The sequence below is a fragment of the Neurospora crassa genome, linkage group V (assembly GCF_000182925.2).
Source record: "Neurospora crassa OR74A linkage group V, whole genome shotgun sequence".
NCBI lineage: Eukaryota > Fungi > Ascomycota > Sordariomycetes > Sordariales > Sordariaceae > Neurospora > Neurospora crassa.
This window is the reverse complement of record NC_026505.1, coordinates 2,445,267-2,470,997: the sequence shown is the minus strand read 5'-3', so window position 1 is coordinate 2,470,997 and position 25,731 is coordinate 2,445,267. Positions and strand designations below refer to the sequence as shown.

Here is a 25,731-nt window from a genome sequence, read left to right as displayed (position 1 = left end):
TCCTTCCTCTCCTCCCATCAACCCCACAACCCCCCCTTCTTTTCGTGGTCTGGAACCCTCTGTCCCGCTCTTCCAATTCCTCTGGTCCAACTTCTCCGCCGTAGCAGGCAACCAGCCTTCTCTCGAGTGTTGTTGGCCTCCTCTCGCCACCACCCGTGATGACCCCGTGGTGAACTACGGGGATGATGAGTTAAGTCTGCACGAAGTGATGCTAGCGGGGTGGGGGATGCCGCCGATTGGCGAGCTATTCGATCTTGAGGAGTTGGCGAGGGAATGTAGGGACAGAAAGAGGTGGAGTTTTTTTGTTGTGAGCGAGGTGTGTAATGTGAAGGGTGGGGTTGCTAGGTAAGCTCATTTGTTTTTTGTTTTCTTGTTTTCTTGACTCTCTGCGGAAGCGCGAGATGATGAATGTTTTGCTAATACACTAGATCGGATTGTTAGTCGTCCTAACGCTTTGGCGATCTTTTGAGGATGAGGTCTTCAATGGTTTATGGTGGATATTATGCCGGGTTTTTATGGGGATAATTTCTTCGGCGGTAATGCTTTAGAGGGAGGACAAAGGATTGGGATAATGTTCTGCTCTGGGTATAACGGCATAATCTAAGAATGCGAAACACTCGTAATCGTCTTGCTCGACTATTTGGTTGTGAAGCAAGTCATAGGAATAATCATGACTTAGCTGTACTCCTTTTACAGCTACTTTGAACTATATCTTCCTGGGAGGCTACCAGATGACTAAAGGAAGCATTCATCTTGAGACCATGTTCACCATTTACCAGTACGTAAATAAGTATCTAGTCAGTCGCTGAGGTATGTAAACTCGCTAAACGCACTAGCAAAATCCTTCTCAGTAGAGAGGAGAGCATCCATTTGATACTCATTCGTATTTCCATTCCCCGCCAACATGCAGGGAAGAAAGTAGATGGCTACAATCAGTCAAGCCCTGAATGTGACACCGTTCAATAACACGTCTTCGTTCAGTCACGCCGTGTCCCTCTTTCCTTTACTCCCACAAAACTCCCATGAAACCTTCGCTCGATTCCCTGACGTAGTTCCGTATCCTGACGCCATTTTAAGAACTACACCCTCATAAAACCAGAAAAAATTAGCATCCTTTGCATCGATTGGCGTAGTGATTACGATCGCTTGCGGTCACTCAACGTTAAACCGACTAGGTCAGCATCTGATACCTTCGGATATGTACGACAGGCCAGACGCAAGAAGAAGTGCTAAAGGTGGGGATTGTAAACTTACGTGCTGAGCCTCCTGGAGAGGGTCTGCAACTTCTTATCGTTGTCAGCCTCTCTTGTCGCCCGCTCCAAAGCCTGGGCGCGCTCCTCGTCCTGCATCTTAACAACCTCGTCGTGGCTCGGCGGAAGCCTCTCGTTCTGCAAATCAACCTTTCTAGCATCCTCAAAACTGCTGATGGCGTTCTTAATACCCTCGGCACCCAACATAAGGGTACCGGCGGGAAGACGGCCTCCAGAAACGGTCTTGAGTTCCGTAACCCGCTCGGACTCCTCTCTGAGGACCTGGAAGACACGGGACAGACGACCGATAGCAAGGATCTTGTTCTTGATCGCCCGTCTCTTGAACTCAATAGAGTCAGGATCTTGATTAGCCGCAGACGGGAGGGCCGGGGAGGCTGAACCGGGTGAAGTTGTCGCGGAATCCTCCCTGAGTTCCTCCTCCGAGCAGGTGCTGAGAATGGCGATGAGCATATCGGTAATCTTCTCGCCGACGAAGGGAAGCGACCAGGTGAAAACGTCCATAAAGTTTGGGAGCCAATAGGGATGAGGCGTGCAGTTGAACTGACGGATGTTCATGACATTGTTTTCGTACTTCAACACCGCGGCCTTGTTGTTGTAAACGTCGAGATAGTTGGGCGCGGAGAAAATGGTCATGACACTGGGGAATCCGGTTGTCCTGGTCTTACGGTACATACGGTAGCCTGCATCCTGAGCCTCGTGCGCGCGAATGATGGAGAGAAGGTTGTTCTTCTCCAAGAAATGACAAGCAGCAGAATAGGAGAAGAAATAAGAGCAACCTCGTACATGGTTGTGTACGAAGAAGTCAGTCGTCTTCTCTTGGCCAAAGTCCTCTAGGGGATCGGCCCACAGGATGTCGCACATGAGACCTTGTGTGGGGGGCTCGCGGAAACGGTCAATCTGCATAAAAGTCACCGGGTTAGTATGCCCATACCATAACGTGGCAGTCAAGTGGCTGTTAGACTAACGTTTCTGATGTCGTCGAGAGTGTGGAGCTCAGGGCTCAAACCGCCGTGAATGCAGAGGAACTGCTTGTTCATGACTGCCGCCAGCGGCAGACAACAGAACGACTCCATGCATGCCTCGTAGATGGCCTCCGAGTACTTGTGCTTGCACTCGAGCTTGAAGGTGAAGTAGTCGGTCAAATGCCGGCACTCGTGGTTTCCGCGCAGCAGCCAGAGTGTCTTGGGGTAGTGGATCTTGAGCGCCCAGAGATACAAGACACACTCGATACTGAAGTAACCACGATCAACGTAGTCGCCCAGGAAGAGATACCTGGTCTCGGCCGGGTCACCACCGACCTCGAAGAGCTTCATCAAATCGTAGTATTGGCCGTGGACATCACCGCAAACGGTAATGGGAGCGTCCATCTCCAGCAGGTTGGGCTCGGCGCGCAGAAGCTTGGTACCCTCCCTGATGATCCATAGTGCTTGCTCCTCGGTCAAACGGCCCTCGCGGTAAAAATGTTGCTTCAAAAACTGGATGTCGGGCTTGGTGTGGGTTTCGTCCTCGAAAAATTGCTCGTCGCTGGGCTTGAACATGGCAGGCGCCTGAACATCTGGAAACGAAGGCCAAGACGGCGCCTGTTAGAACTTGCAGTACAGAGAGAAAAAAAGGGGGAAAAGGCCAAGGTGCCCAGTAGTGGTCGCAGGATCGCAACGAACGACAGTCATGATTTGACAAGTTGAGGCAGTGGTGTTGAGGAGGAGGAAAGGAAACCTACCTTTGCAGACACGCTCCATGGTGCTCACTTGGGAGCCATCCTCCATGGTGTGAATGGTGAAGTCGATCTCGGGCAATGGCCTCTTGTGCTGGATGGCGCGAATGGCATTGTCAACCTGCTGGGTGTGGAAGGCGCCGGGCGCGCCGGTACCATTGTTGCTTTCCATGTCTCTGGTAATCACAGATAATAACTAGCAATGGCGGCAGCAAACAAGAGACTGAGCAGTCCGAGAGAGTCTCCAGATAAGTGACAAGGTGGGAGGTGTTGGGCAGGGTTCGTTAGTATAGAATCCCTATAGTCGGTCGCCGGACTTGTGCGATGAATGTTGTCGCAAAAGGGACAAGATGGGCCAAATAGTCGAGTTTGAGGGAAGGAAGGCGGTTTGTCCAGGAGGAAGAGCGAGCAATGTAAGGTTGCGAGCCAAAATGTAGGGCTGAAGGAGGAGGGAGTTGGGCGGCCGGCCGAGGAGTTGAAGGAGGCGACTTCCAGTTAGTTTTAGGTCCGCGGTGGACTGAAGTGGCAGCCAGCATGCACCAGCACTGAACAGCGGGCGGCGAGTGGTTCACCAGCAGTGAATGGATGCCACCCAGGGTGCAGCAAGCAGCGGCCGGGCAAAGCTGGGGTCCGGGTGGGATGAGGGGTACAACCTGGTTGTTGCCTTCCTCTCAGTTTGTTTCCCGCCGTTGAACCACGGACAACCTGAAAAGTACCCTAAACGCCTCTTTTGATTTATATATTTTTTTGGCGGGTTGGATGTAAGAAGGCTATTGCCGTTGCGTGTTTCACCTATTCCAAGATTTACAAAAGATGATCGAGGGGATTGCGCTGAATGGTATAGTATAGTGTGAGCAGATGTGTGAAAAATGTGCCGTTTTCGGCTCGTATTTCTCGACAAAGTCTTTGAGGCTGATGCTATTTACAGTATCAACAATTTACCGTGGAATCCATAACAGAAGGTAAGGTACCCGGAGCGGGCACGTTTTAGGGGTTCTGGTTAAGCTTGCCGAAACACCTGCAACCAGGAGAGGGAACAGCGAGGCAAGGAAGCCCAGGCACAGGTCCACAGGGGCTCTCCTCTCCCATCTGATATCAATGGCAACGAACTGAACGTAGAGGTATCAATCCGTTGCAGCGGTACGCCAACGGATCCCAGCCCAGCCTCGATGCGAAAATGCGCCTCGGGCTCACAAGGAACTGTCACGGTGTCTGGCGATGTGCCTTCCCACGCGGCAAGTCTTGAACGAACGTCATATTCCTCTTGGCCTCTGGCGTTTCCTTCGCCCAAATCGAATGCCTGGGATGGATTTCCACTTCTCCTCCAAAGCTGTGCGCCGTGGAATTGCTGCCAGACGTTCCCTTGTGAGGCTCCAAGTGTCAGAAAGAGGTTCTAGACCCGGCAAGGCCCTCTTTCAGAGGCCGCCAGGGACTACTAGTTCTAAGCACCACGCAGGGACAGGTCCAAAACTCACTAAAGGCATGGAACTGAACTCTGACCGCCCAAGCAGAGCGCCCCTCACCGCCAGGTTGGCGGGCCGCGGCCACTTTCGTCGTCATTGAAAACCCCACTCAGCTGCCGAACAGCTGGCGATAAATACACCGAAGCTGTGCTCCTCCGAGGCAGAGTTCAAGGCTCCCTCGGGGGGGCCTGCACACCCATTCACAGCTCCTTCCCGGGTATCCTCCAATGGAAGGATGGTATCATCACGGAAACACAAACTATGCAAAATATCGTGTACAGGAAGCCAGCCTTGTTGGCGATAGCCTGATACCGACAACGAGTATTAAAATATCCATAGAGCTAATCTATCCAAGTCATTATTCATATAGCAGTCATAGAGGTACCTAACGCCTCTGGGGCCTTTAGGGGGCACAATATCCGCCATCAACCAAAAGGTCTGCGCCAGTTGTGTAAGAGGACGCATCCGACGCAAAATACAGATATGCGCCCTTCAACTCGTTGACCTCCCCTTCGCGGCTGTTTCAAACTTATCAGCATGATTTCCAACTTTTGCGATAGAAAAGAAAAGAGTGTTTCAATCTCACCCCATAGGAATCTTGTCCTTCCAAGCATTCTTAACCTCGGGCGAGCAGAACTCCGAGATATCGGTCCTGATATACCCCGGCGAGATGGTGTTCGCTCTCGCAAAGCCCACCCACTCCACAGCCAGCGACCTGCACAGATGAATGACAGCCGCCTTGGAAGCGTTGTACACTGCCTGTAGCTGCGGGATGTTGGCAATGTGGCCACTCATGCTTGCTGTCGCGATGAAGCTGCCGTACGTGAACCCTTCGAGCTTCTTGCCGTCCATCGTGGTCCCCTCCTGCTTCTGCCTCCGCCAGTGACGCCCGGCCACCTGGGCGCACCAGAACGTGCCGTCGACGTTGGTGGCCATGACCCGCTTATACGACTCGGGAGGGCCGTCGAGCGCGGCCCCGTCCGTCCAGGGGATTCCCGAATTGGCGACGAAAATGTCGAGACGGCCGTTGAACTCCTTGACGATCTCGGTGACTGCGGACTCGACGGCTTCGAGAGAAGTCACGTTGACTTGGTATGCCTTGCCTGTACACAAGCCCGATCTGGTTAGGCAACTAGACTAGAGAAGGTCTCGACACAGCAGCAGCAGTAGTAGTAGCTAATGGGAAAGGGATGGGGGATACGTACACTTCACGCCGTACCTCTTCTCAATATCTGCGGCCGCATCAAGTGCCTTCTTGTTGCTGTTGTACCAGATAGCCACGTTGGCGCCAGCTTCCGCAAACGCCTCCGCAACTCCGTAGCCGATGCCAGCTGCGGCTCCGGTGACAATGGCAGTCTTGCCCTTCAACGAGAAAAGAGACATGACACTATTTGTCTGGGGAGCCACAGTGATGTCGTGAGCGAACCTTCCGTCCTTCATTTCGGCTGCCATGGTTGAGTTTGTGTTATAATCTGTTGATGTGAGCGCTTCAAGAAGTCGGCTTGATGGTACCTAAGTATAGTCTGCGGTCAGGGCCAGACAAGACAAGTATCGGTTAGCCAATTTTAAGAATGGCTCAAGTCGAAAGTCACTACAACAACAAAAGCAACAGGAGGGAAGGCGCCAAGTAGTGTGCCATCACCGAAGGGGTTGTCCTCCATTATAAACAGATCCCCCACTCTTCCCCCAGGAGCTCGTAAGCTGCAAGCATGGAGATGGAGAGATCCACCAGGACTACACCAGCAAAGTCCGGCTGAACGAAGCGAACTCTCCCATCGGACCATACAAAAGATGTTCGGTTACGGGGAACCTTCCTGTAGCATGTATGTTTGGTTATGTAAATGTATAGCCGGTTCGCTGTTATCCACCGGGTGCCAATATCGGCGCCAGCTTCACACGAAGTTTCAGTGGGGGAGCTGGGGGAGCTTGGAGCAACAAGTGAGGGGCCCCGTGGGTGAGCCGGTGAAAGAGACCCTCGCGTAGCTGCACCCCATGCAGGATGATGACAACGGTGGAGCTGCTGAGTTGTGGTGTGCCCCGTGGTCGCTGTCCGGTCGTTGCACGTTTATCTGATGATCAGGGGTTTTCGGTTCATATCCGGGTGAAGTTCACCGAGACGGTGGTGATAAGTTCTCGTTGGTGGTAGGTTTATGCACCTCTACGGTGGAGCCACGGGATAACAAGCAGCGAGTCAGGCTTGATGATCAGAAAGGATCCAAGATACGAAGCTTTTGTTGCTTTTGTTGTTGTTGTTGTTTCATCGGGGAAGCTTCTCTTCTGTTTTGGCGGGGGCGGGGATGAAGGTTGTGTGGGGGTAACATAGGAGCTGGGGAAGTACGAATGCTACACCACCTCCTACCTTCAACATCGTTTCATTACTGTGTCTTGGACCTTAACATGTAGGCGATGCTTCATTTTCCGCTGGTTTCTTTCCGATTTATAAGAATGATAACTTGCCATTCTTCTGGGTCATCCTTGTGGCTGTTTACAACTAAAAGGGCGGATAGAAAGCCTCCTAGTCAAAATCTAGGTAAATGTTTGGTCTAACAATTATCCGTTATCCAAGATCCATACGGGAGACGTGAAGAGACACCACGGTCGTTCCTGAGAATATTCACCATCCTCCAGATAATCAGTCCTTAACCAGTAACCCTCGGAAGAACCTCGCTCCTTGGGTAATTCGTGTTCCTCCACCGAGAGATGAAGTCATCGCGGTTGACTGTTAAACAAGCGTTGTTAATTTCACTGCCACACAGAAAAGGGAGCTTGCTCCAAACTCCAGCCAAAGGGGAAGAAAAGAAAAACACTTACTATACCCTCCACAAATCCTCCTAATACCCGAGAACGCGCTCCGTCCATGAAGAACCCTCCAGTTATCGAAGACTATATCACCTTTGTCAGCCACCACATCATCATCATCACTCTCAACCAAATTCCAAAGGGAAAACTTACTCAACGGCTTCCCCGGCTCCAACTGCACCCACAACTCGCTGCTCTTCCTCCTCAAAATCCCATCCCACTTCCTCGCCGCCTCATACCACTCTGACGGGCTGTACTTCTCCCCAAACGGCACCACACCCCTATCATCATTATTCCACCTAACCCTATGCAGTTCCCCGGTATCCTCATTCAGTTCCAGCACCGGATAAAGCTTATCGGGCGCAATCGTGATCCCTTCGTTTCCACTCGCATGCCACGGCAGTCTCACGCTGCTCAAGATCTCATAAGCCCGGGGATCCTCCTCCTTCAGAATCCTCGCGGCGTTGAACCCATCGACCAACAACGACTTTCCCCCTTCTGCTGCCGCCGCCGCCTCCCCTGCTGCTGAGCCTGCAGCTTCTTTTTCTTCAGAAGGAGGAGGAGGAGGAGGAGGAGGAGGAGGAGGACGAGAAGGAGCGGCCTTATGCTCCAACAAGTGAAAAGCCTGCAACCCCGCCGGGTCCGTGAAGTACGTCGTATCCGTATGCGCCGGCAGCGCCAGGTTCGTGTACGCCGTGTCGGCCATCGCGAGGTCGGGCGTGAAATCGTAAAAGCCGCCGTAATGGGTCACTCGGATAAAGGCGATTCTCTCCAGAAGCTGGCGGGTCACGTCCGGGTCGTCATGGGGTGTGTCTTTGACGAAACAGAAGCCGAACTCTTTGATCATGGCGGTTAGGTCGGCGACGCCCTGGTCTGATGCCATCACGCGAGGGAAGGAGACGGTTGGCGGGCGGGAGCCGGCTTCGGAGCCCCAGAGGGAGATCTGGTCGTTTTCGTGCCCGCGCGCGTTGGAGGTGAGGTAGAAAGAGAGGAAGGGCCAGGGGTAGGTGGATGTGTGGTTGTCGGACCCTGTAATGAAGGGAAAAGGGAAGGTGTTAGTTGGCTGGCTGGGACTGGGAAGTACTATAGGTAAAGTGAGCGTTTGTTTCGGGACGGAGTAATGCTCACATTGGACGGTGACGTTCTCCTTGGTGGCTTCAACCTTTGTTGGGTGGATGTCGGAGGGGATCTGAACATCGGTTAGACGTGGTGAAACCGACTGAAGAGAGGAACATCGAGTGAGTCAGGCGAGCTACTTACGGCAAAAGTGTTGAAGTTTCTCTGGAGAGTATCTTGGTTCACGCATTTCGTACACCGGCAGTTGTCACTGTCGTCCAGTTGTCAATCGATGAGAATCCACATAGTGCTAACCGTTGAGTTGAGTCAACATTCAGCAACGAAGGCTTACCGTAGCCAGAAGTTGGGTCTACAGAGTCGAAGTCAGTAAATAGCTTCCATGAAGGTTTGCTTTTCTGGCAGTGAAGAAAAATCAAACCTACAAAACAGTCCGCTTTCCACCCGTAACAGCCTGTGGAGGGCTCAACTCAAGTCCCTCAGCTGTTATCTCCGCCTTTGGCTCATACAACCGTCGGAAAGAGGATGAAAAGGTTCTTCTCGAGTTCTGGGCAGGTGATGAGGACTTTGCAACAGTGACGGCAGCAAAGATATGGGTCCTCGAAAGAGGTTGTCTAAACAGGGAACGAACGGCCAAGTCAGTCGAATGTTACCAGATATTGAATTTTGTTATAAGGGTTCACACCTGCTGACAACAGCTCTAGAGCGGAGGATTGCCCCTACCACTTGCGGTCTCATCTTTGGTTTCTGTACTTCTAAGGTGGCTCTAAGCAGTTGGTGTCCTGGACAATGGCGGAGAGGACATATAGTGTGGAAGCGGTAATTCTCTTTGAGCCTTTGCGTAGGTAGGTGTTATGTACGTCTGAAGCAGGGACAATGAAAACATGCAAAAGTACCTAAGGGATGGGAAATCAACAGAATACCACACCTTGAGGACCGAAGAAAAGGGAAAAAAGTTGCAAGAACATTTTGCCGATGAGTACTAAACATTATATGTCGCATCATGATCACCACATCATCGTCTTATACCAAGAAACGAAGTAACTTTGTATCTTGGTTTCGCGATGGGGCCCCTTGCTCCGAGATGGAGCGGGACGTTTCCGTCTGACTTCACCTTGAGAATCCACTACGCTTTACCTCGGCTGGCATTAGGCTGGCTCCGCTAGAGCGCTAAACCGAATCGGGAATTATAAGTCAGGGACATCGAAGCCGAAGCCGAGAGCTTTGAGGCTGAGACTGACATTCCTATCGACAATGTTACAAGCTTGAGTTCGATTTCACTGTAGTTGTACTGTCTACCTAGATCCCATGACCTTTCAGATGAAAAAAGCAGGTATCTATTGCGCCCCAATACGCATGTCCCATATTCTCCCAGTCATCCCTTTTCCTTGCCGGCCTCATTATCGTTATGTCAAGTCCCAATGTACTTTATCATATCAGTACACCAAAAACTGACAAATCCCTACCCTTTCAGTCATTACTCTTCTTCATCTCCTTCATCTCTCACATCCTCTGTATCCAACAGCTTATCTTCTCCAAGCGAAGAACCGCTCCCACCACGACCCAGCTGCGATAGCAGGCTTGACATCTTCAATGACGACCGGTGGGGACAAGATTACGGTGTTCCAGACCTCCTCACCATCAATAAACAGGCGGTACTTTAAGTCGCTCTGTTCACCTCCCTCGAGGTTCTCGATGGTGATAGCACCGAACTTGGAGTTGCCCTTGTTGATGTACCTGGAAGGTTTGCATTAGCAACGTTGTCCAACCGCGAACAATGGGAATTCGGTGAGCATAACTTACTTGATCTCAACATCCTCAGTATCTCTTTGTCTATACGTGCCAATAGGCGAGTAGAATTGGCTCAATGGGCTAGCAGAGAACTCAAACACCGTAGCGCTTTCAGGCCATGTGCTGTTCATCGGCGGCGGGAACTTGGTAGCCGCAAACTCGTGTCTATCACCAGACAGAACAACTACACCAACGCCCCTGCTCGCAGTATCCCACATGACCTCCAGAATCCGTTTCCTCTCGGTCAAGAAGCCGCCCCAGGTATCCTGCGTGTTGACGCCCCAGTTCTTGGTGAAGGGAACCGATGAAGCGACAATCTTCCACTTGACGCCCTTCGGCTCCGGGCGCCTGAGCCAGGCAATGAAGTCTTCGAGTTGTTCGGCGCCTAGCATAGTCTTGGAATCGTCGGTAAAGGCAACCTTGTTGTTCGAGCGGTAGGTGCGAGTGTCAAGCAGGAAGAAGCTAGCAGGACCCTGGGTAAACTCAAAGTATGTGGCTCCGCTGCGAGCGCTGAGGGCACCAGCCTTCTTGGCTAGCGGAGGGTTGGCAGCTGCGTGGTAGTGGTTGTAAGGGTCGATGGCGTTCTGGTATACGCCGGTGGTGTTGGCAGACCAGTCGTTCTGAATTTCGTGATCGTCGAGCACGTGTATCCAGCTGAGGTTCTGGCCAACAGCTGGCCAGTCTGGAGAAGCGTAGACCTGACGATACTTCTTGCGGTATTCCTCGGTGCTCTTGGCCCAGTAGCGCGGAACATCGATGTAGATGAAGTCTCCAAGGAAAAGCATGAACTGCGCGCCCAAGCTGGGGAGGACCTTGGCCAAGTGTCGCATACCGGGAATAGCCAATGGGTGATCCGCCGGATTGTAGGGCAAGCGGCTCACGATGCAGGATGTTGAGAGGAAAGTGAGAGGGCCCTCGCCAACCTTGGGCGGAGTGGTGAACTCTCCGGTGTGGTTGTTCGAGGTCTTCCATTCGTAAGTTCGCCGTCCCGAGTTGCGGAGGGGAATCGTAACAACAGCAGTGTAATCGGTCTCGTTTCCGGTCCATCTGACACCGCCAACTGATTGCCACAGAGGGTTGTCAAAAGGAGGCTGGGGGTCCTTGAGATGAATCTGTATGTTGATGGGCATCTTGGTCTGATCCGGCTCACGGATCAAGAGCTTAGCTTCGTGTTCGCCGACATAGCCAACGCGGGCAAAGGAAAGGTCTTCAGCACCGTAGTAACGCTCGCGGAACAATCGATCAGCGACGAAGCCAACCAACGCAGCGTTGATCAAGAAGGTCAATGCGGACAGGGCCAGGCTCCGCGGGTTGGGTGCGCCGCTGAGGAGAGTCCGCAAAGCGTGCATGGGTCGCTTCTCGATCGAGATGATCTCCTGAATGTCAACCTGCTCGGCGACCACCTTTTCGTGGCCGTTAGGAGCAGGCTCTCCAGGACTGTCGTCCGTCTCAGCATTGTCGTCCCTGATGGTTGTCTCGGTAACAACCACATCGACTTCATCAACCAAGTTGTACTTGGGCTCCTTGCGGTAGCCAGACACGAAAGTAGGCAGATAGATGGCGAAGAGTGTGAAGATGAGCGCAGGACCAAACTTGATGTCCTCGTTAGCTCGAGGCTGACTGAAGACACCCAAAAGCTACTTACCGGAAGCATTGCCCATCGTAGGAAGAAGTAACTGAGGGCCCTTATCCCGATGGACGATATGGCCGCTGCTCGCGTTTGTGATATCGCCATTTTGGCTGTACCCTCTCTCACGAGGTAGCCAAGATGATTCTGAAGTTAAGGTTGTGTGGGCAAGTCTTGGGTTTGTTTGGGATGGGAAGATGGTAGCCAGACTTTATGTCATGGATAGGGCTGGATGAAAGTCGATGGATGAAGTTATGGAACTTATCATTCGGCGGTGGAGAAGCACTAGGAACCTAGGTAATCTGCTGATGCCCAAATAATACAGAACGACGTGGATAGTTGTCATACGCGTAGAGTTTGGAACAAGATTTGGGGAAGGCAACAAAACAGTGCAAAACACGCCGAGTCTGGATTGTATGACGCCCGGACAAACGATAAGAATCGAGACATGGTCATGTAAGCTGTTAGTAATGACCTGCAGACATGGGCGAAAATTATAACAGCAGAATTGTGGTTGACCCTTTCCTCTTCATTCCATTGCCAATCGCATATTGATGTCACTCTGCTCGGAAACCGCCCGGCGACCCCAGTCGAGGGTCCAGCTTCGAAACTGCTGGCTTGGCACACCATCTCCCACACAACCAAGGGACTCCCTGAGGTCCAGTGCTCCCCTCCCCTTCGCGGCCACATGCAGCCCAGCCCACTGAAGCTTCCATTTCAGGGGGCGGGGAAATGTCTCGGCTCAAAAACCTCAAGTCTGGGACACAAACAAGAAGTGGAAGCTGACAGGAACTGATTCGAGCCGTCAACTGCCCTGCAGCCACCTACACCTGGCGGGCTATTGGATGTCAGTAGGTAATAAAGGCGGTCAGGAAACTGAGAATGATCCGCCCCCCCCCCCCCCCCCGGAAAAAAACGTTCAAATGTTGGTTGTGGCCCGCCCAAGTTCCGGCCAGTCCCCCAGGAGTGCCAAGACCCGCCCCGTGCTCCCAGTGGACAACTTGAAGTGGAATACCTAGCCCACTAGGTACAGTGCTTCTGGCCGTCGAGTTGCCCTGTGCTCAGCTTCCCTTCGCGACTTGGCACCCGTGAAACTCCAAGTTGTCCTGAAAGACGAACTAAGCGACGGGAAGACGGGATCTGCAAAGTCAACATCGAACACCCCTAGGAACTGCAGGCAATTCCTCCTTACCAACACCACACAGCACATCATGAAGCTGTCGACAATAACCTGTGCCCTGTTGGGCTTGGCCAGCGAGGTCGCCGCCACGGCCCTGACTTACAAGCTCGTCGCCAACGAGAAGGCCTGCTTCTTCGCCACGACCAAGAAGGCCAACGAGAAGATTGCCTTTTACTTTGCCGTATGCCTACCTCAGATTCGCGACATTCCATCAGATATGCACGCGACTGTCATGCGCCGGGACCGATGTGCTAACCTTGGCTGCGCAGGTACAATCAGGAGGCTCGTTCGATATCGACTATGAAGTGACCGGCCCCGATGGCAATGTGATTATGGATGGGCAGAAGGAACGCCAGGGCGACTTTGTCTTCACCGGCAAGCAGATCGGTGACTACAAGTTCTGCTTCAACAACGAGATGAGCACCTTCGCTGAGAAGTTCGTCGACTTCGAGCTTGCGGTCAGTACACCAGGCGCCCCCTTTTACTCCACCACCTACCACTTATACTGACTGTGAGGGTATAGGTCGAAGATGAGGCCCGCGTTACCATCCCTTCAAAGCAGGGTAGCTCCCCCGAACAGACCTCGGCTCTCGAGGAGTCTCTCTTCAAGATCTCGATGCAGCTTTCTACCGTCACCCGCAACCAAAAGTACTTCCGCACGCGCGAGAACCGCAACTTCAGCACAGTCAGGAGCACCGAGAAGCGAATTGTCAACTTCAGTTTGATTCAGATCTTGCTGGTCATTGCGATGGGTGCTCTACAGGTCTTTATCGTTAGATTCTTCTTCCAGGTAAGCTTCACATTTTGTCCAACTTTCCAGGCTGGCGTCAGGATGCTAATAGGATGGACGACACAGGGCGCACGGAAGGGTTATGTATAAATGTGTACTACTTTTATACTCCCAAGGAGTGAGATTGATTTGGTCTTGGCCGGGCGTAAGGCACAAAAACAGCACAGGTCTTGCTTGCATGGGGTGTATATCATATAATGATGGCTTACGAGTTGGCGACGGGTGGTCATGTCAACAACATGCCCCTGTGTCTTGGTTTTCGATCTACATGTATGACTGATGGATTTTTTTGGCGGCCAGTTATCACTAAAACATAATAGAAGTGCAAGCGTGCAATGACAATGGCACTGTGAATGTTCTCAGCAGGTCAAGTGTACAAGACTTGAGCGTACAGACCTGAGCTATTGCGAGCCAGGGACATGTCGTGAACTGGGCAATTTTACGGGAAACTTGGATCTGAACTTCATGCCAACATGACACTACCAGCGGTATACAAAAGAAAAGAGAGCCCGCTTTTGGTGTTTTGATGCCCCCTGAAAGCAGCAGCAAGTTAGACTACATTGTGTTCCTGTACATGTAGACTATACAAGTTTCCCTTCTGATAAGGAGACCGATAAGGATGCCCATGTCTCGTCTACTGTGCCGTAGCCCGTAGGTATGCCAGCGCCGCGGCTGCAGTGCTGGCTACAGGTACCTACGTATCTCCACTGGCTCTCCTCTGGCGCCACACTGGACCTTGAAGCGTCGCGCTTGAGCCACCTACCTACCATTGCTTGGAACTTCTTTTCATTGCAGGCAGTGATGTCGAAGTAAACGTCAACTGCCAAACCCCATCGCAACCGATTTTGCGACAATCAAGCATCACTTCAACAACCACTCATTGATCGACAATTATGGCTTCGATAGCAGCAGGCCTATCTCAGGCTCTTCCGAAGCCAAAATACAGCGGCGAATACGAAGAATCAAAGTCACAGCAACGCGGTCCCAGAATTGTCGGCGCCGGCCAAATTGACGAAACTCAAGTTGTGCTGAGGGTCAGTAACCGCACCCTCCACTATCCGCTTGCTTGCTTGCTTGCTTTCGAAAACCGGCTAATGCTAACATTCCGCTCTCCCAGAGAACCGGACCACCACCGTATGGAAATCGACAAGGTTGGCGACCGCGTGCACCAGAGGATTTCGGCGATGGCGGTGCCTTTCCAGAGATTCCCGTTGCTCAGTATCCCTGGGGCAAGGACGCCTCGAACAAGTCAAACGCGCTAGTTGTTCAGGTTGATGGAGAGGGCAAGGTCGACTACACAGCGATCGCACGACAGGGTCACAGCAGCGACCGGGTCATTCACGCGTCATTCAAGGATCTGATTCCATTGCGACAGAGGGCCGAAGCGGGCGATCTTGACTTGTCACGACCGAGCAAAGAGGAGGTGGAAGCAACGGCGGAGAGGACCAAGAATGCACTGGCTGCGCTGGTCAGCGGCGCCGTGGCGTCCCAGAAGCCCAAAAACATCAACATCAATACGAAGCGAGAGCCGACGTTTGTGCGCTACACGCCATCAGCGCAGATGGGAGACAACTCCAAGAAGCAAGACCGTATCATGAAGATTGTGGAGCGACAGAGAGGTATGGCATTCAAGACTTGAGCATTAGCTGTGGGCGGTAAACTAACAGTTGGCAGATCCCATGGAGCCACCCAAGTTCAAGCACAAGAAGATTCCCAGAGGACCCCCGACTCCTCCTCCTCCAGTTATGCACTCGCCTCCGAGGAAGTTGACGGCCGAGGATCAAGAAGCATGGAGAATCCGTAAGTCATCTATCTGTCTCACAAGGAGAGTGGTCTACTAACAAGCGATAGCACCTCCTATTTCCAACTGGAAGAACCCCAAGGGTTTCACTGTCCCGCTCGACAAGAGATTGGCCGCCGACGGCCGCGGTCTGCAAGACGTGCAAATCAACGACAAGTTCGCTCAGTTCTCCGAAGCCCTCTTCATGGCCGATAGACACGCTAGAGAGGAAGTCCGACAGAGAGCCATGATGCAGCAGAGGCTGGCAGAGAAGGAGAAGGCACAAAAGGAGGAACATCTGCGCCAACTTGCGCAGCAAGCCAGGGCGGAGCGCGCGGCTGGTGGACGGAGCAGGAGGTCACGATCCCGCTCTTACAGCGGTTCCGAATCTCGCTCCGAGAGCGATGACGACTCTGAGCGGGAGAGAAGGGAAGCGCGCAAGGAGAAACTTCGCGAGGAGGAGCGTAAACTCAGACAGTCGCGCATGGGTGCGGAGAGGAGAGCCCAGGTCATGGCCCGCGAGATGGACAGAGATATCTCGGAGAAGATCGCCCTCGGTCTCGCCAAGCCCACGCAGTCCAAGGAGGGCATGTATGACTCCCGCTTGTTCAACCAGTCTAGCGGTTTCGACAGCGGCTTCAACGAGGACAACCCGTACGACAAGCCTTTGTTTGCCGCCCAGGAAGCTATCAGCAGCATTTACAGGCCCCGTGCCAACGCGGAGGATTTCGACGACGAGGCGGCGGGCGAGAGCGAGATGGCGAGGATTTCGAAGTCGAACAGGTTCGGTGAGGCTCTGGGTCGTGGCACGTTCAAGGGTACGGCTGAGGCGGAGGCGAGGGAAGGGCCGGTGCAGTTCGAGAAGGACACGGGGGCGGACCCCTTCAACGTGGACAAGTTCCTCAACGAAGTGGAGAAGGACGGTGCTTCCTCGTCGAACAAACGCGGCTATGGGTTGAATGATGGAGAGAGGGACTCGAAACGAACGAGGATCGATGACGATGAGGACTAAGTCAGTGGCTCTAGGGTAATGAGAAGAGCCCATTGTGTTCTGTGATGTCCAATATTGGCTCGCGCTTTGTCGTACTGCATGTCAAGGAGTTTTGTTCACATGGGCGATTCAGACATAATGCAAGCGAAAAAGGATAAAGTACTTCGCCTAACCCCCGATCGAAGCCGAGATGATACATGTTTGAACTTGCTCTTTACATATTCCCGTCTTCACATGAAAACTTTACAATGCCATAACATGCTCAGCAACGAACAAAGAATGGAGATCTCTTCATCTATCCGTCCACGAAACCGAGTCCCCGAAATGCTAGGGGAGCGTAGATCTATCCTCGTCCAATGCCTATATGTTATCGTATTTGTACACGAAGGGAAAAAAGCATCTATGCCACCCCCGTTTTAACGCCGTTTCCCATATCCCAAGTCTTATGTCCATGCATACACACGCACGCACGCCCAGTCTGCCTGTTACCTGCTTTTCCAGGTCTCATCGCCGAAGACCTATCCGGTCATTCCCCTGGCTTCTTCAACACCAAACCCAGTAGTAGTACATCAAGCCAAACCAGACCAGACCGGACCGGACCGGACCAGGCAGATCAGACCAAAACGTTCGTCACGAACAGAATCTAACCCTCCTCCTTTTCTTACCTCTTCCACCTCTCCCACCTCTCCTCCTACTGTTCGTTCTCACCCCTCCTTCCTTAGTCCTCCTCACTAGGCATCCTCATCCAAGCATCAATAGCCGCACTAAACGCTGCAAACCCCGCACACCCCACCGCCGCCGCTTGGGGACCTCCATTCTTTGCCAGAATCGCGCCCGTCAGACACCCCGCAGCAACACCATTACCAAGATCATTCTTCGCCCTCAATCCTTCGATACCGCACTCAATACCCGAAAACAGGGCACCGACCTTGGCGAAGTTCTTGGCTGTGCTGTACGACCGCTGGCCCATGTCCTTGAAGCCGTGTTTGAGCTGCTCCTTCAGCGGCATGGACGAGAGGTCGACGGGCTTGTAGCCTGGGATTCCGGCGGCCGCTGGGTTGGCGCCGGGGCCGGTGCCGGGGGTGGTGGGGGAGTGGTAGGGGGTGTCGTACGCCATCTGTTTGGAAGTTAGTTGGTTGGTTGGTGGGTAAGGGGTGAGAGAGGGATAGAGATAGAGAAGGGGAAAGGAAGAAAGAAAACGTACCGAAGCCATAAACATTCCAAAAACACCACCTAGCGCGAAACCGGCGCCTCCGCTCATGACGGTCTTTGCGAAGCATGACTCCATGGCTTTTTGCATCTGTTGTGTTCGTCGTCTCGTTAGCATCATCTCTTTCTCGTAATCTCTCTTTCGATCCTCTCTCCCAAGTATCCAAGTAGTCTCCCTATCAACATCACCCGCCCGCCCGCGCGCCCGCCTGCGCGCGCCTTTTGGCTAGGACTAATCTATGCGATCGATGTTTCAAACACACAGACAAGACCACGAACGGTAATGTGATAGCTCTTGGGCCTAGATAGCTCCAGTTTGACAAGCCTTGACTACCATAGCCACCATCACCACCACCACCACCACCACCACCACCTCCTCCTCCTCCTCCTCCTCCTCCTTTTCCTCCTCCTGCACCACAGCAACAAAAGAAGACTCCGGGTAGGGTAACTACTAACCATCTTAATATTCGGATCATTAGGATCGTATCCTCCAGGCGCAGCACCACCACTGGGCGCAGCACCGCCAGGCATACCAGGGAAGTTCATCTTGTCTAGCTATTTGTTTTCTCCTTTTCTTTTGTTTTTCCCTCGTTTTCTCGGTTTTAGGTAATAGGTTCGCGCAGGCTTGTCCGGCAAGCAAGTAGGCTAATCTGTTCTCGTCTTGTCTTTTTTCTTTCTTTAATTCCTCGCGAACGTTGTTTATCCGCTCAAGGGTTCGTTCGTTCGTTCGTTCGTTCGTTCGTACGTTCGTACGTTCGTTCGTTCGTTCGTGGGTTCGTGGAATCAAGGCTCGCGACAATGCGATCGAGTCGGACTCGGGTTCGGTGGGAGAAGGGTAGGTAGGATTGATTATATACACTTGGCCCACTTCTTCGTTGTGTGGTCGGTGATAAGGTACCGGGTGACTGACAACTGGACCGCGGTGATGACAATGATGTGATGGAAAGCCGACTTAGGATATGTTGTAAGGGAGGCAATCGTAATATAAGAGTCGAGAACACAGGACAGTACAATGGGTGGTGTCGGTTCAGTGGGACGTGAACTCTCGCTCTCGCTCGTCGCTCAGTTTGCACTGCAAGAAACTGTGAATAGCGATGGATGGGTCAGTTGAGCACTTGAGCGCTGAGCGGGCAGGTGGGCGTGGCGGGCGTGGGTGAATGGATAGGTAACTTTATCGCGAATCAATCCATCTGGGGAAACGGCTTATCGGGCATAGGAAAGATTTCTGCCTCGTCTCACCGCCTAAAGTTCGAACATCATACTTATGCCCAGTACATACGGTAGTGTACATGCGTTACAAACCGCCCCCCGAGGCCGTCCCTCGGCGTCCATCGCCCGGGTCCTACGACGGCGGGCAGTGAACGGCTCGCCCCACCGCGGACATCTCACCATGTGGGTCCCGCACCCGCACGACCCGATCTCAAACCCGTTGTGGAGCAAGTGTTTCAGAGAGCCCTCAAGGTGCCCGTCGGTTCGGAAAAGAAGAATCACATACTACACAAAGGCCATCACCACTCTCTGAGCCCGACCATTGTTGCCCGAGGCCACTGTGTTGTTATGATCTATGTTCATTTTGTGTCCAATGCCTGGCAAGTAACATCTACTCGTACCCACGCCTTGCCCATGCTTGCAATGCCGTCCGTTGATGACATAACAGAACTTCTAGGACTTTTAGGAGTATAATAACGATAGCAACGAGTGCACCGCAAAGATGCCCGACTACGGGACTTCCTGAAGACGAAAGACAGCTTACACCCACAGCTGCTCAACAGACGCCAGTGTATAAGCCACCTCTTTCCCTTCTCAGCAAAACAAAGAAGGTTATTGCAAGCGCCGCCACCCAAGTGCCTGCCTGCTGAGCAATGTAATGTGTACACTCTGGCCGAACCGCGCACAGCCTATCCAGACAGAAACTTGGTCGGTAGTAGCTTGGGCAGAAAACAGCAAGCACTTTCAAAACCTCTAGCACTATCCATATTACACTTATCCCTTGAGGAACAAGTCACCACCGCCATTTCGCGCCGACCTTGACCGATCAACGTGGTCCAGGCCAAGGTAGTCCTCTTTTTCGGCCTTCTCGTACAGGATGTCGTCTATGCAGCAAACGAGTTAGTCATGCCATTGGGAAAACAGATATCGGTAGGTGCCACAAACCGTCTTGGAGATAGATGGGTCGTGAGAACTGAGCCCTCCTAACCACAGCGAACTTGATCTTCTCGAAGCTCTTGCCCTTGATTCCCAATCTCTTTTCGAGCCGCTTCTTCGTCTCCGAAAATGGCTCGCCCTGTGATGACCATTTGGTTAGATCTTAAAGCGTTCAGAAGGCGATGAATGTGAAATTACCTCTTTGATCAAGAATCTGAACGACATGCCGTGAGCCCTGCTCGGTTCGTTTTGGAAGTGGAAGACGGTTATATACTGGTTAGGATCAGTGACACCAATCTCCTCCTCGGGTTTCCGTTCAGCCACAACGGTGGTGTACTCGTTAATAGAGATAACAGGATAGTTTCTGTCGAGATCTCTGTACCACTTGTTGTTGCTGACTTCATATACCCGGATTTGGCCGGCCTCCTCCTCGCCAGGAATCTTGGCCTTCTTGACCAACGTCTCGATCAGGTCCTCAACCACACCACTCTTCGTTACAAGAAGATCGTATTGGTCCTACTGTAGCGTTAGTAACGTAAGCAGCCACCAATGTTACCAAGCTACTCACCTCTTTTGTGATGCCCTCGCTGAGCCAAGTGACCTTGAGGCTCTTCTTGGTGTCTAGCTCGGCAAGACTAATGTCGAGAACTTCGTAGTAAAGTGCGTCTGATAGTTGATTGAGGTTCATCTGCCCGTATCCCGGCGGGGTAAGAATCCTCTCTACCGTTTGGTTGGATAGCTTCTTGACTGCCGTCCTGGGATTGCCATTTGCCCCATTGATGGTATAGAACCGAATGTGAGTAGGCTCGACACCTATGTGCTCTCCAACCTTCTCCGAAAGTTTGTCATAGCTCATCTTGGAACTCAAGACAAGCTCGAACTGTGGGTACTGCTGAACATCAGCTTTTTGGGGGTGAGGGCAGAATCTTACGACCTTGCGGTGGTACAAGAAGTCGTAATACTCCCTAGCATCCGTCAACTTGTCCGATGATTTAGCGTCTTCAGAAGGCTTGCTCTCGCCAAGACCAAGTCTTGACTTGTGCACATGGGTCCGCTGGAAGCAGATGATGTCTCCGTCTTGCAACTCCTCGGTCTTAAGAGTTTCCTTGCCTCGTAGCGGTTCCACCATCGTTGGCTTGATCTCCTCCCACAGCTGAATCTTCTCTCCACTGGGGACTTTTTCGCCCCAGCCCATCTTCTTCAGAATCACAGGGACCAGATCCTCGACCTTCTTGTCCAACCTCACGTAGACATGCCCAACGCCCCTCAAGGTTTGGCTCTCCACGTCAAACCATTTTAGGAACAACAAGATGTTATCCTTTACAATCGCGCCGTTAGCTTGTGCCTGATGCGATGGCCAGATGGGTTCACCGTCCGCGTTGACCTCCTCAGCCACTTCTGCCCACACACGTAAAGACTCATCCCGTTGAGCAGTAGCCTTGGAGTAGGTTTCCTCCACTGTAAGCGCAAGATCCATGATAGGAACGTCCGGGCGAACTGTCTTGTTCTGGCGATTCACCATTATCCACAACCGGACCCGTTTAGGATCTTGTCCGAGGTCTGCTGCAATTTTAGCGACCAACTGCTCCATGGTATCCTGGCGAAGAACACGATAGTAAATCGGTGCCCCGGGATCTTGGTCAGGAGTCGTGTCGAAATAGGTCAGATCGGTGCCGCCGTGCTCCTGGAACGTCGCTTCGGTGACGACCTTAACCCCTATATAGAGGTGTTGTTCCTCCCTCTCCTTGCGTCGGGCTTCACGAGCAGCCAGCTCCTCTGCGAATCTGTTGCGGAGATGTGGAGGTGTGTCCTCTTCGGTAACCTGGGTAAGGATCTGGTCGATTCGGGACTTGCGAATATACACGAGCATGTAAGCGCTATTGGGTCGCATGATTGGTGTCTTCTTTTGAGGTAAAGTCCTAATTTGTCCATTCGGCAACCGGAAAGGACCGCCAAAGTTGTCTTCCAGGACCTCAAGCTTCCTGGCCTTGGTGACTTTGTCATCGTCGTACTTGTACCAATTTCCGTCCTTGGTGGGCTTCAGGAAAGCGTAATAATGGCCGGTGTTCAGGTCCCCACTGTGTACCAGCACACCATGAAGCTCGTATTCCCAAGGTTCCGATCGGTCGGCGTCTTTCTCGAGGAAGGGAGCTGCATCGAACTCCTCGGGAAACTCGTAGCGAGCATTGATCTTCATCATCGTGTCGCGCTGAATGTCGTATTCGAAGCGTTTCAACTGCAAATGCAGAACATCGGGAAAGCTCTGGAAAATGACGCCCTTGTTGGCATCCTGAAGTTTGTACTCGTCGCCAGCATAGTACTGGTTTTCCCCGTCCAATTTTTCCACCTGGATGTAGTCCTGGAAACTCTCCAGCAGGTTCTTATTGCCGCTAACGTTAAGTTGGACGTCCCAGAAATCTTCAACTCGACTGGATTCGTACGGAACGTTGATGCAGGAGATGAAGGTTTTGATCTTGCCGCTGAACATCTGTGCAAGGGCTTTCTCGTGTGGTGTGCCCTTCATCTTCTCCTCCATGCGTTCCATCAATTTCCGCGAGAGCTCCTGGACGTCTTGCTGCTCAAAAATATGACGGGTCTCCCATCCAAAAGACTTGGTAAGCTCACTGGTAGCCACGGCAGTATTTGATGTTTGCAACTGATAAAAGAGTCGTTGTAGAGTATAGGCGCTGTTCATCATGCTCTCGTCTTGTTCGGTAGGAATTTGGTAGATAATCTGCAAGCCAGTCAGCATGCGGGCGGAAAACAGAGCAAAAAGGAACAAGATGTTGATCTCTTTACCTTGCGGAAAGCATTGGTGAAATAGAGCGACTGTAAGAGTGAGTTCAGATAGCAAGTGGCGCCCTGGTTTTTGAGACCGACGTAGCCTGTCTCCTGCTTCGAATCGTAGTTGTTGAAGTTGTGCCACAAAACTCCTGTTTCATCCTCGACAATCCTGACGTAGGCGCTAATGTTGACGCTTTCATTTTCGCCGAGAGGACGGCTTGAACCGTCATAAGGCTGACTGAACAGCCTCCGGAGTTCCAGAAACCGTGTAAAACCCCAATCGCTCTCTTCCTTGGTGAAACGGTGATGGGCGGAATGGTGATGAAAGACGGAAGGGTCGTTAGGATTCCATAGCACGAGCGCAAACTGAACGCAGCAGCTCCATTTTTCGGGCATTTCGTCCGCTTCGAAGCCGTGTTCCAGGTATATCGAGCACTGGTCAACATTATTGCCATACGGGAAAAGAAGAATTCGCCTTTTGAACAATATTAGTTTCCTTAGCAGACGTGAAGAAACCACCGAGAAATACTGACCATGGGAAGCCACCAGCATGGAAGATGGGACCATGCTCCTTCTTGTTTAGGTTGCGCCAACCCTTGATCTCCCACGTGTAAACCTGGTCCTCAAGGATTGGGGGTTCGTCGATTAGGGCTGGAAGGACGTGCTCTTTCATGGTTTTGTCTAAAACAGCGTCAGTTGCGGAGCCCCCGAGGAGGATGGAGGTTGTGTTGTTGTCCAACTCACAGTCAGTGGCAAGGACAGGAGCCTCCTTCTCGTCAGCCTCCGGGGTGATGATTGCGACCTCGTCATTATCGACGCCGTTTGGTTCGACAACGTGTTCCTCGGGTGTATCGACCAACATGGCGTTGGGCGAGGGGGCTTGGGGGTTTTGGTCATCCTTGGTGCGGACAGGCAGATTAGCAACCTGGTCGTCAGATGGCGGGGATGGCGAGGGAGTCAGAAGAGCGCGGTTGGCGGGGTTGCCCATATTGAACACCGAGGGGCAAGTAGAGGCAAACAACAGAGAGGAATGATATAACTAGACAGGCAACGGCTCGCGGGAGGATCGGGTGCATGGGAAAGGTAGACAGATGTTGAGCTCGACTTGCTTCCCGAGCTGTTGAGGAAGATGGAGGGGAAACAAAAGGTGCGCGCGGATGACGGTAATGGTGCTTCTGGTGCAGTGCATCAAAGACAGAGCACTCACCATAATGCCAGTGGGCTACAGCGAGTAGCTGCAGAGGTCAGAGATACAGGAAGTTGCGGATCGCGCCGGCGACAACGGGCGTACTGAAGTGAAGTGACGACTGTCGACGCAACGTGGACCAAGCCTCGCTCCTTCCAAGCAGTGAGCTGCGTGGCCCGGTGTGTGCTCCTTCCCGTCTCTTTCAACAGGGAACCTGGTATGTACTGCGACTTTCGGCAGGCGATGCGGAGTCTTCGGGGATGTTTGGGTCGGGCGGAGGATACTCTCGAAAGAATGAATGACTGACTGACTGACTAAGAGCGCAGGTCGTGAGCAGGCCGGAGAGGAGATCGGACGTAGTGAGGAAAGCAAGTGGAAAAAGGATGGGAAGAGAAAAGAAAGGTTGGCGATATGGAGCAGCGCAGGCAGGCGCAGGTAGATCCTAGGTGATGCTAGACTGTGGTGGACTGTAATGGTGAGTCTTGGCCTTGCGTTGGTGGATGCAGCCGGAGGTCATGCAGTGACGGGAGTGGCAGTGAGGAACAAGGTGAAGAAGGTGGAAGTGTAGTGATTGGAGGTTACGGTTTCTTTCTTTCTTGTCTTGTCGAAATGGTTTTCTATAGGTTCCATCGCCCGCCGCGGTTGCCCGGCCGCGCGCTCAGTTGTTGAGTGGCAGCAAAGCATATGGAATGTTACTACCCGCAAGGTAACGGGCATGATGTTCTTGACCTACAGACCTCCAGTCTACATTTCGTTTCAGTCAGATGCAGTATACGTAGAGGTACCTCTAGACATGGAGTTAAGCATCCTGGCAAAACCGCGGTATCTGTGATCTCTTATAGAGTACTTCCTCTTGACAATTTACCAGGCACAACCGATACTTTGAATCTATAGTGTTGAATTCCGAAGGTATCGTGGCCAGACTCCTTGGGTCACAGCAACTTCCTCTGTTCGACATTTATTGGGATTATTGTGGCTGTTGGTCCGGGCTGGATCACCCCGCGCTTGCGTAGGCGAGTTTCTGTGATGTTAGTATCAGGTCAGGCCACTTGTTAGCCAAGCCCTCACAGCCTATCGCAAGCTGTGCTAAGCAGCCAGCCAATCTGTTAGTGCATAACATGTTCACTAGCCGCCGCTCTTAACAAACTCGAAGCTCCCAAACTTGAATGACGTGAGAGATACCCGACCTGGTTCGTGGCCTGGATCTCTTCCTCCAGCTAACAGCTGATGTGTTCAATGGGTTCCCATCAACACTTTTGACTGAGACTGGGCCAGAGGATATCCAGGTGTTATGGTGACAGGAGTATCGCGACCTACCCTCAGTCAAAGCATCGATCTGTTTGCATGCGCTTTCTCGACTTAACAAACCATCATTTGCCCGCATTTTGCGTTTTTATTTACACAGTACTTAGACGATTCATTAGTGACGTAACGAAGTATTGCCGGTTGATTGTTCAGGACGAATTTGTTGTCGGTGTTTCAAGATGGCCAAGAACACAACAACCTGAAGCTCTTCAAATTCGCGCCAGAGCTGTGATAATAGACCTAACTGCCCATCTACCATATAATTCGGAGCTTAACATTTGGGCAACAACACTTCCATGTGTCTTGGATTTTGAGGTCATCAGCACCTCCATTTCAGTTGACTGGATTCACCGGCTGTTTTTTTCACATCCGTCGTTCGAATGACGTCCGATCAACTGAGTCCAGTCGGTAAAAGCCCCAGAGTGTGGGGTCGAGTAGGAGCAACTGTTCCCTTCGCATCCGTCATGCATGCAGTGCGAGGACGTCCATCCAGTACTTGGACATATTGAACGAGGTGACTGCCCTAACAACGGGAAAATCTGGCTTAACATACCCAAGTATTTTGACACAAATAGACGCCAATTTATCGTGGCTCCGTAAACCAAAAGCATATGATAGATAT

At 52.2% G+C, this 25,731-nt stretch overlaps 8 protein-coding genes across 9 annotated transcripts; 2 read left to right on the top strand and 6 right to left on the bottom strand.

Annotated features, from left to right (window-relative positions):
* Positions 1-557: 557 nt before the first annotated feature.
* Positions 558-3,844, bottom strand: NCU03804. Of its 2 annotated transcripts, none has more exons than XM_011396296.1 (4): positions 2,992-3,844; positions 2,237-2,826; positions 1,255-2,168; positions 558-1,155 (listed from the first exon to the last, which is right to left on the bottom strand). In XM_011396296.1, the coding sequence occupies exons 1-4, from the start codon at positions 3,155-3,157 to the stop codon at positions 1,137-1,139; spliced, it is 1,689 nt and encodes a 562-aa protein (XP_011394598.1). In that variant the 5' UTR covers positions 3,158-3,844; the 3' UTR covers positions 558-1,136. The 2 variants fall into 2 exon arrangements, with proteins under 2 accessions (XP_011394598.1, XP_011394597.1); XM_011396295.1 differs by having other exon boundaries at positions 558-1,079.
* An 867-nt stretch (positions 3,845-4,711) lies between these two features.
* NCU03803 (sorbitol utilization protein SOU2) lies at positions 4,712-6,682 on the bottom strand. The gene is made up of 3 exons (XM_956099.2): positions 5,654-6,682; positions 5,035-5,551; positions 4,712-4,966 (listed from the first exon to the last, which is right to left on the bottom strand). Exons 1-3 carry the CDS (start codon positions 5,898-5,900, stop codon positions 4,852-4,854), a joined length of 879 nt encoding a protein of 292 aa, XP_961192.1. The 5' UTR covers positions 5,901-6,682; the 3' UTR covers positions 4,712-4,851.
* A 137-nt stretch (positions 6,683-6,819) lies between these two features.
* On the bottom strand, positions 6,820-9,370 carry cbs-1 (carnitine biosynthesis-1). Its single transcript, XM_956098.3, has 8 exons — positions 9,007-9,370; positions 8,747-8,935; positions 8,656-8,673; positions 8,508-8,574; positions 8,376-8,436; positions 7,401-8,276; positions 7,260-7,331; positions 6,820-7,167 (listed from the first exon to the last, which is right to left on the bottom strand). Exons 1-8 carry the CDS (start codon positions 9,057-9,059, stop codon positions 7,088-7,090), a joined length of 1,416 nt encoding a protein of 471 aa, XP_961191.3. The 5' UTR covers positions 9,060-9,370; the 3' UTR covers positions 6,820-7,087.
* A 155-nt stretch (positions 9,371-9,525) lies between these two features.
* Positions 9,526-12,250, bottom strand: NCU03801 (alkaline phosphatase). The gene is made up of 3 exons (XM_956097.3): positions 11,758-12,250; positions 10,125-11,704; positions 9,526-10,058 (listed from the first exon to the last, which is right to left on the bottom strand). Exons 1-3 carry the CDS (start codon positions 11,845-11,847, stop codon positions 9,848-9,850), a joined length of 1,881 nt encoding a protein of 626 aa, XP_961190.2. The 5' UTR covers positions 11,848-12,250; the 3' UTR covers positions 9,526-9,847.
* Positions 12,251-12,646: 396 nt separating this feature from the next.
* On the top strand, positions 12,647-14,091 carry NCU03800 (endosomal cargo receptor). Its single transcript, XM_956096.3, has 4 exons — positions 12,647-13,100; positions 13,189-13,377; positions 13,443-13,709; positions 13,776-14,091. Exons 1-4 carry the CDS (start codon positions 12,951-12,953, stop codon positions 13,797-13,799), a joined length of 630 nt encoding a protein of 209 aa, XP_961189.2. The 5' UTR covers positions 12,647-12,950; the 3' UTR covers positions 13,800-14,091.
* Positions 14,092-14,488: 397 nt separating this feature from the next.
* NCU03799 (pre-mRNA splicing factor prp45) lies at positions 14,489-16,745 on the top strand. Its single transcript, XM_956095.2, has 4 exons — positions 14,489-14,743; positions 14,827-15,328; positions 15,384-15,509; positions 15,561-16,745. The coding sequence occupies exons 1-4, from the start codon at positions 14,603-14,605 to the stop codon at positions 16,499-16,501; spliced, it is 1,710 nt and encodes a 569-aa protein (XP_961188.1). The 5' UTR covers positions 14,489-14,602; the 3' UTR covers positions 16,502-16,745.
* Positions 16,746-18,920, bottom strand: tim22 (translocase of inner mitochondrial membrane 22). Its single transcript, XM_956094.3, has 3 exons — positions 18,146-18,920; positions 17,685-17,780; positions 16,746-17,597 (listed from the first exon to the last, which is right to left on the bottom strand). Exons 1-3 carry the CDS (start codon positions 18,233-18,235, stop codon positions 17,199-17,201), a joined length of 585 nt encoding a protein of 194 aa, XP_961187.3. The 5' UTR covers positions 18,236-18,920; the 3' UTR covers positions 16,746-17,198.
* A 198-nt stretch (positions 18,921-19,118) lies between these two features.
* On the bottom strand, positions 19,119-24,392 carry NCU03797 (ubiquitin C-terminal hydrolase). The gene is made up of 8 exons (XM_956093.3): positions 23,826-24,392; positions 23,363-23,516; positions 23,152-23,299; positions 22,634-23,093; positions 20,403-22,568; positions 20,033-20,350; positions 19,844-19,973; positions 19,119-19,782 (listed from the first exon to the last, which is right to left on the bottom strand). Exons 1-8 carry the CDS (start codon positions 23,826-23,828, stop codon positions 19,673-19,675), a joined length of 3,489 nt encoding a protein of 1,162 aa, XP_961186.3. The 5' UTR covers positions 23,829-24,392; the 3' UTR covers positions 19,119-19,672.
* Positions 24,393-25,731: the final 1,339 nt, after the last annotated feature.

What these genes read in the sequence shown, in the direction of transcription:
- NCU03804 (XM_011396296.1), bottom strand. Translation starts at nt 3,157, where the DNA reads ATGGAAAGCAACAATGGTACCGGCGCGCCCGGCGCCTTCCACACCCAG. An exon ending in CATGGAGCGTGTCTGCAAAG is followed by an intron (nt 2,827 to 2,991) that starts GTAGGTTTCCTT and finishes CTTCGTTTCCAG; the next exon opens with ATGTTCAGGCGCCTGCCATG. An exon ending in CTCTCGACGACATCAGAAAC is followed by an intron (nt 2,169 to 2,236) that starts GTTAGTCTAACA and finishes ACTTTTATGCAG; the next exon opens with ATTGACCGTTTCCGCGAGCC.
- NCU03799 (XM_956095.2), top strand. Translation starts at nt 14,603, where the DNA reads ATGGCTTCGATAGCAGCAGGCCTATCTCAGGCTCTTCCGAAGCCAAAA. An exon ending in AAACTCAAGTTGTGCTGAGG is followed by an intron (nt 14,744 to 14,826) that starts GTCAGTAACCGC and finishes CCGCTCTCCCAG; the next exon opens with AGAACCGGACCACCACCGTA. An exon ending in GATTGTGGAGCGACAGAGAG is followed by an intron (nt 15,329 to 15,383) that starts GTATGGCATTCA and finishes AACAGTTGGCAG; the next exon opens with ATCCCATGGAGCCACCCAAG.
- NCU03801 (XM_956097.3), bottom strand. Translation starts at nt 11,847, where the DNA reads ATGGCGATATCACAAACGCGAGCAGCGGCCATATCGTCCATCGGGATA. An exon ending in TACGATGGGCAATGCTTCCG is followed by an intron (nt 11,705 to 11,757) that starts GTAAGTAGCTTT and finishes GAGGACATCAAG; the next exon opens with TTTGGTCCTGCGCTCATCTT. An exon ending in ACTGAGGATGTTGAGATCAA is followed by an intron (nt 10,059 to 10,124) that starts GTAAGTTATGCT and finishes CAAACCTTCCAG; the next exon opens with GTACATCAACAAGGGCAACT.
- tim22 (XM_956094.3), bottom strand. Translation starts at nt 18,235, where the DNA reads ATGAACTTCCCTGGTATGCCTGGCGGTGCTGCGCCCAGTGGTGGTGCT. An exon ending in ATGATCCGAATATTAAGATG is followed by an intron (nt 17,781 to 18,145) that starts GTTAGTAGTTAC and finishes CGAACACAACAG; the next exon opens with ATGCAAAAAGCCATGGAGTC. An exon ending in TTGGAATGTTTATGGCTTCG is followed by an intron (nt 17,598 to 17,684) that starts GTACGTTTTCTT and finishes ACTTCCAAACAG; the next exon opens with ATGGCGTACGACACCCCCTA.
- NCU03800 (XM_956096.3), top strand. Translation starts at nt 12,951, where the DNA reads ATGAAGCTGTCGACAATAACCTGTGCCCTGTTGGGCTTGGCCAGCGAG. An exon ending in AGATTGCCTTTTACTTTGCC is followed by an intron (nt 13,101 to 13,188) that starts GTATGCCTACCT and finishes TTGGCTGCGCAG; the next exon opens with GTACAATCAGGAGGCTCGTT. An exon ending in TCGTCGACTTCGAGCTTGCG is followed by an intron (nt 13,378 to 13,442) that starts GTCAGTACACCA and finishes GTGAGGGTATAG; the next exon opens with GTCGAAGATGAGGCCCGCGT.
- NCU03797 (XM_956093.3), bottom strand. An exon ending in CATGCTGGTGGCTTCCCATG is followed by an intron (nt 23,094 to 23,151) that starts GTCAGTATTTCT and finishes ATTGTTCAAAAG; the next exon opens with GCGAATTCTTCTTTTCCCGT. An exon ending in TCACCAATGCTTTCCGCAAG is followed by an intron (nt 22,569 to 22,633) that starts GTAAAGAGATCA and finishes ACTGGCTTGCAG; the next exon opens with ATTATCTACCAAATTCCTAC.
- cbs-1 (XM_956098.3), bottom strand. Translation starts at nt 9,059, where the DNA reads ATGAGACCGCAAGTGGTAGGGGCAATCCTCCGCTCTAGAGCTGTTGTC. An exon ending in GAAACTTCAACACTTTTGCC is followed by an intron (nt 8,437 to 8,507) that starts GTAAGTAGCTCG and finishes ACCGATGTTCAG; the next exon opens with ATCCCCTCCGACATCCACCC. An exon ending in GGAGAACGTCACCGTCCAAT is followed by an intron (nt 8,277 to 8,375) that starts GTGAGCATTACT and finishes CCTTCATTACAG; the next exon opens with GGTCCGACAACCACACATCC.
- NCU03803 (XM_956099.2), bottom strand. Translation starts at nt 5,900, where the DNA reads ATGGCAGCCGAAATGAAGGACGGAAGGTTCGCTCACGACATCACTGTG. An exon ending in GAAGAGGTACGGCGTGAAGT is followed by an intron (nt 5,552 to 5,653) that starts GTACGTATCCCC and finishes GCTTGTGTACAG; the next exon opens with GCAAGGCATACCAAGTCAAC. An exon ending in AAGGACAAGATTCCTATGGG is followed by an intron (nt 4,967 to 5,034) that starts GTGAGATTGAAA and finishes AGTTTGAAACAG; the next exon opens with CCGCGAAGGGGAGGTCAACG.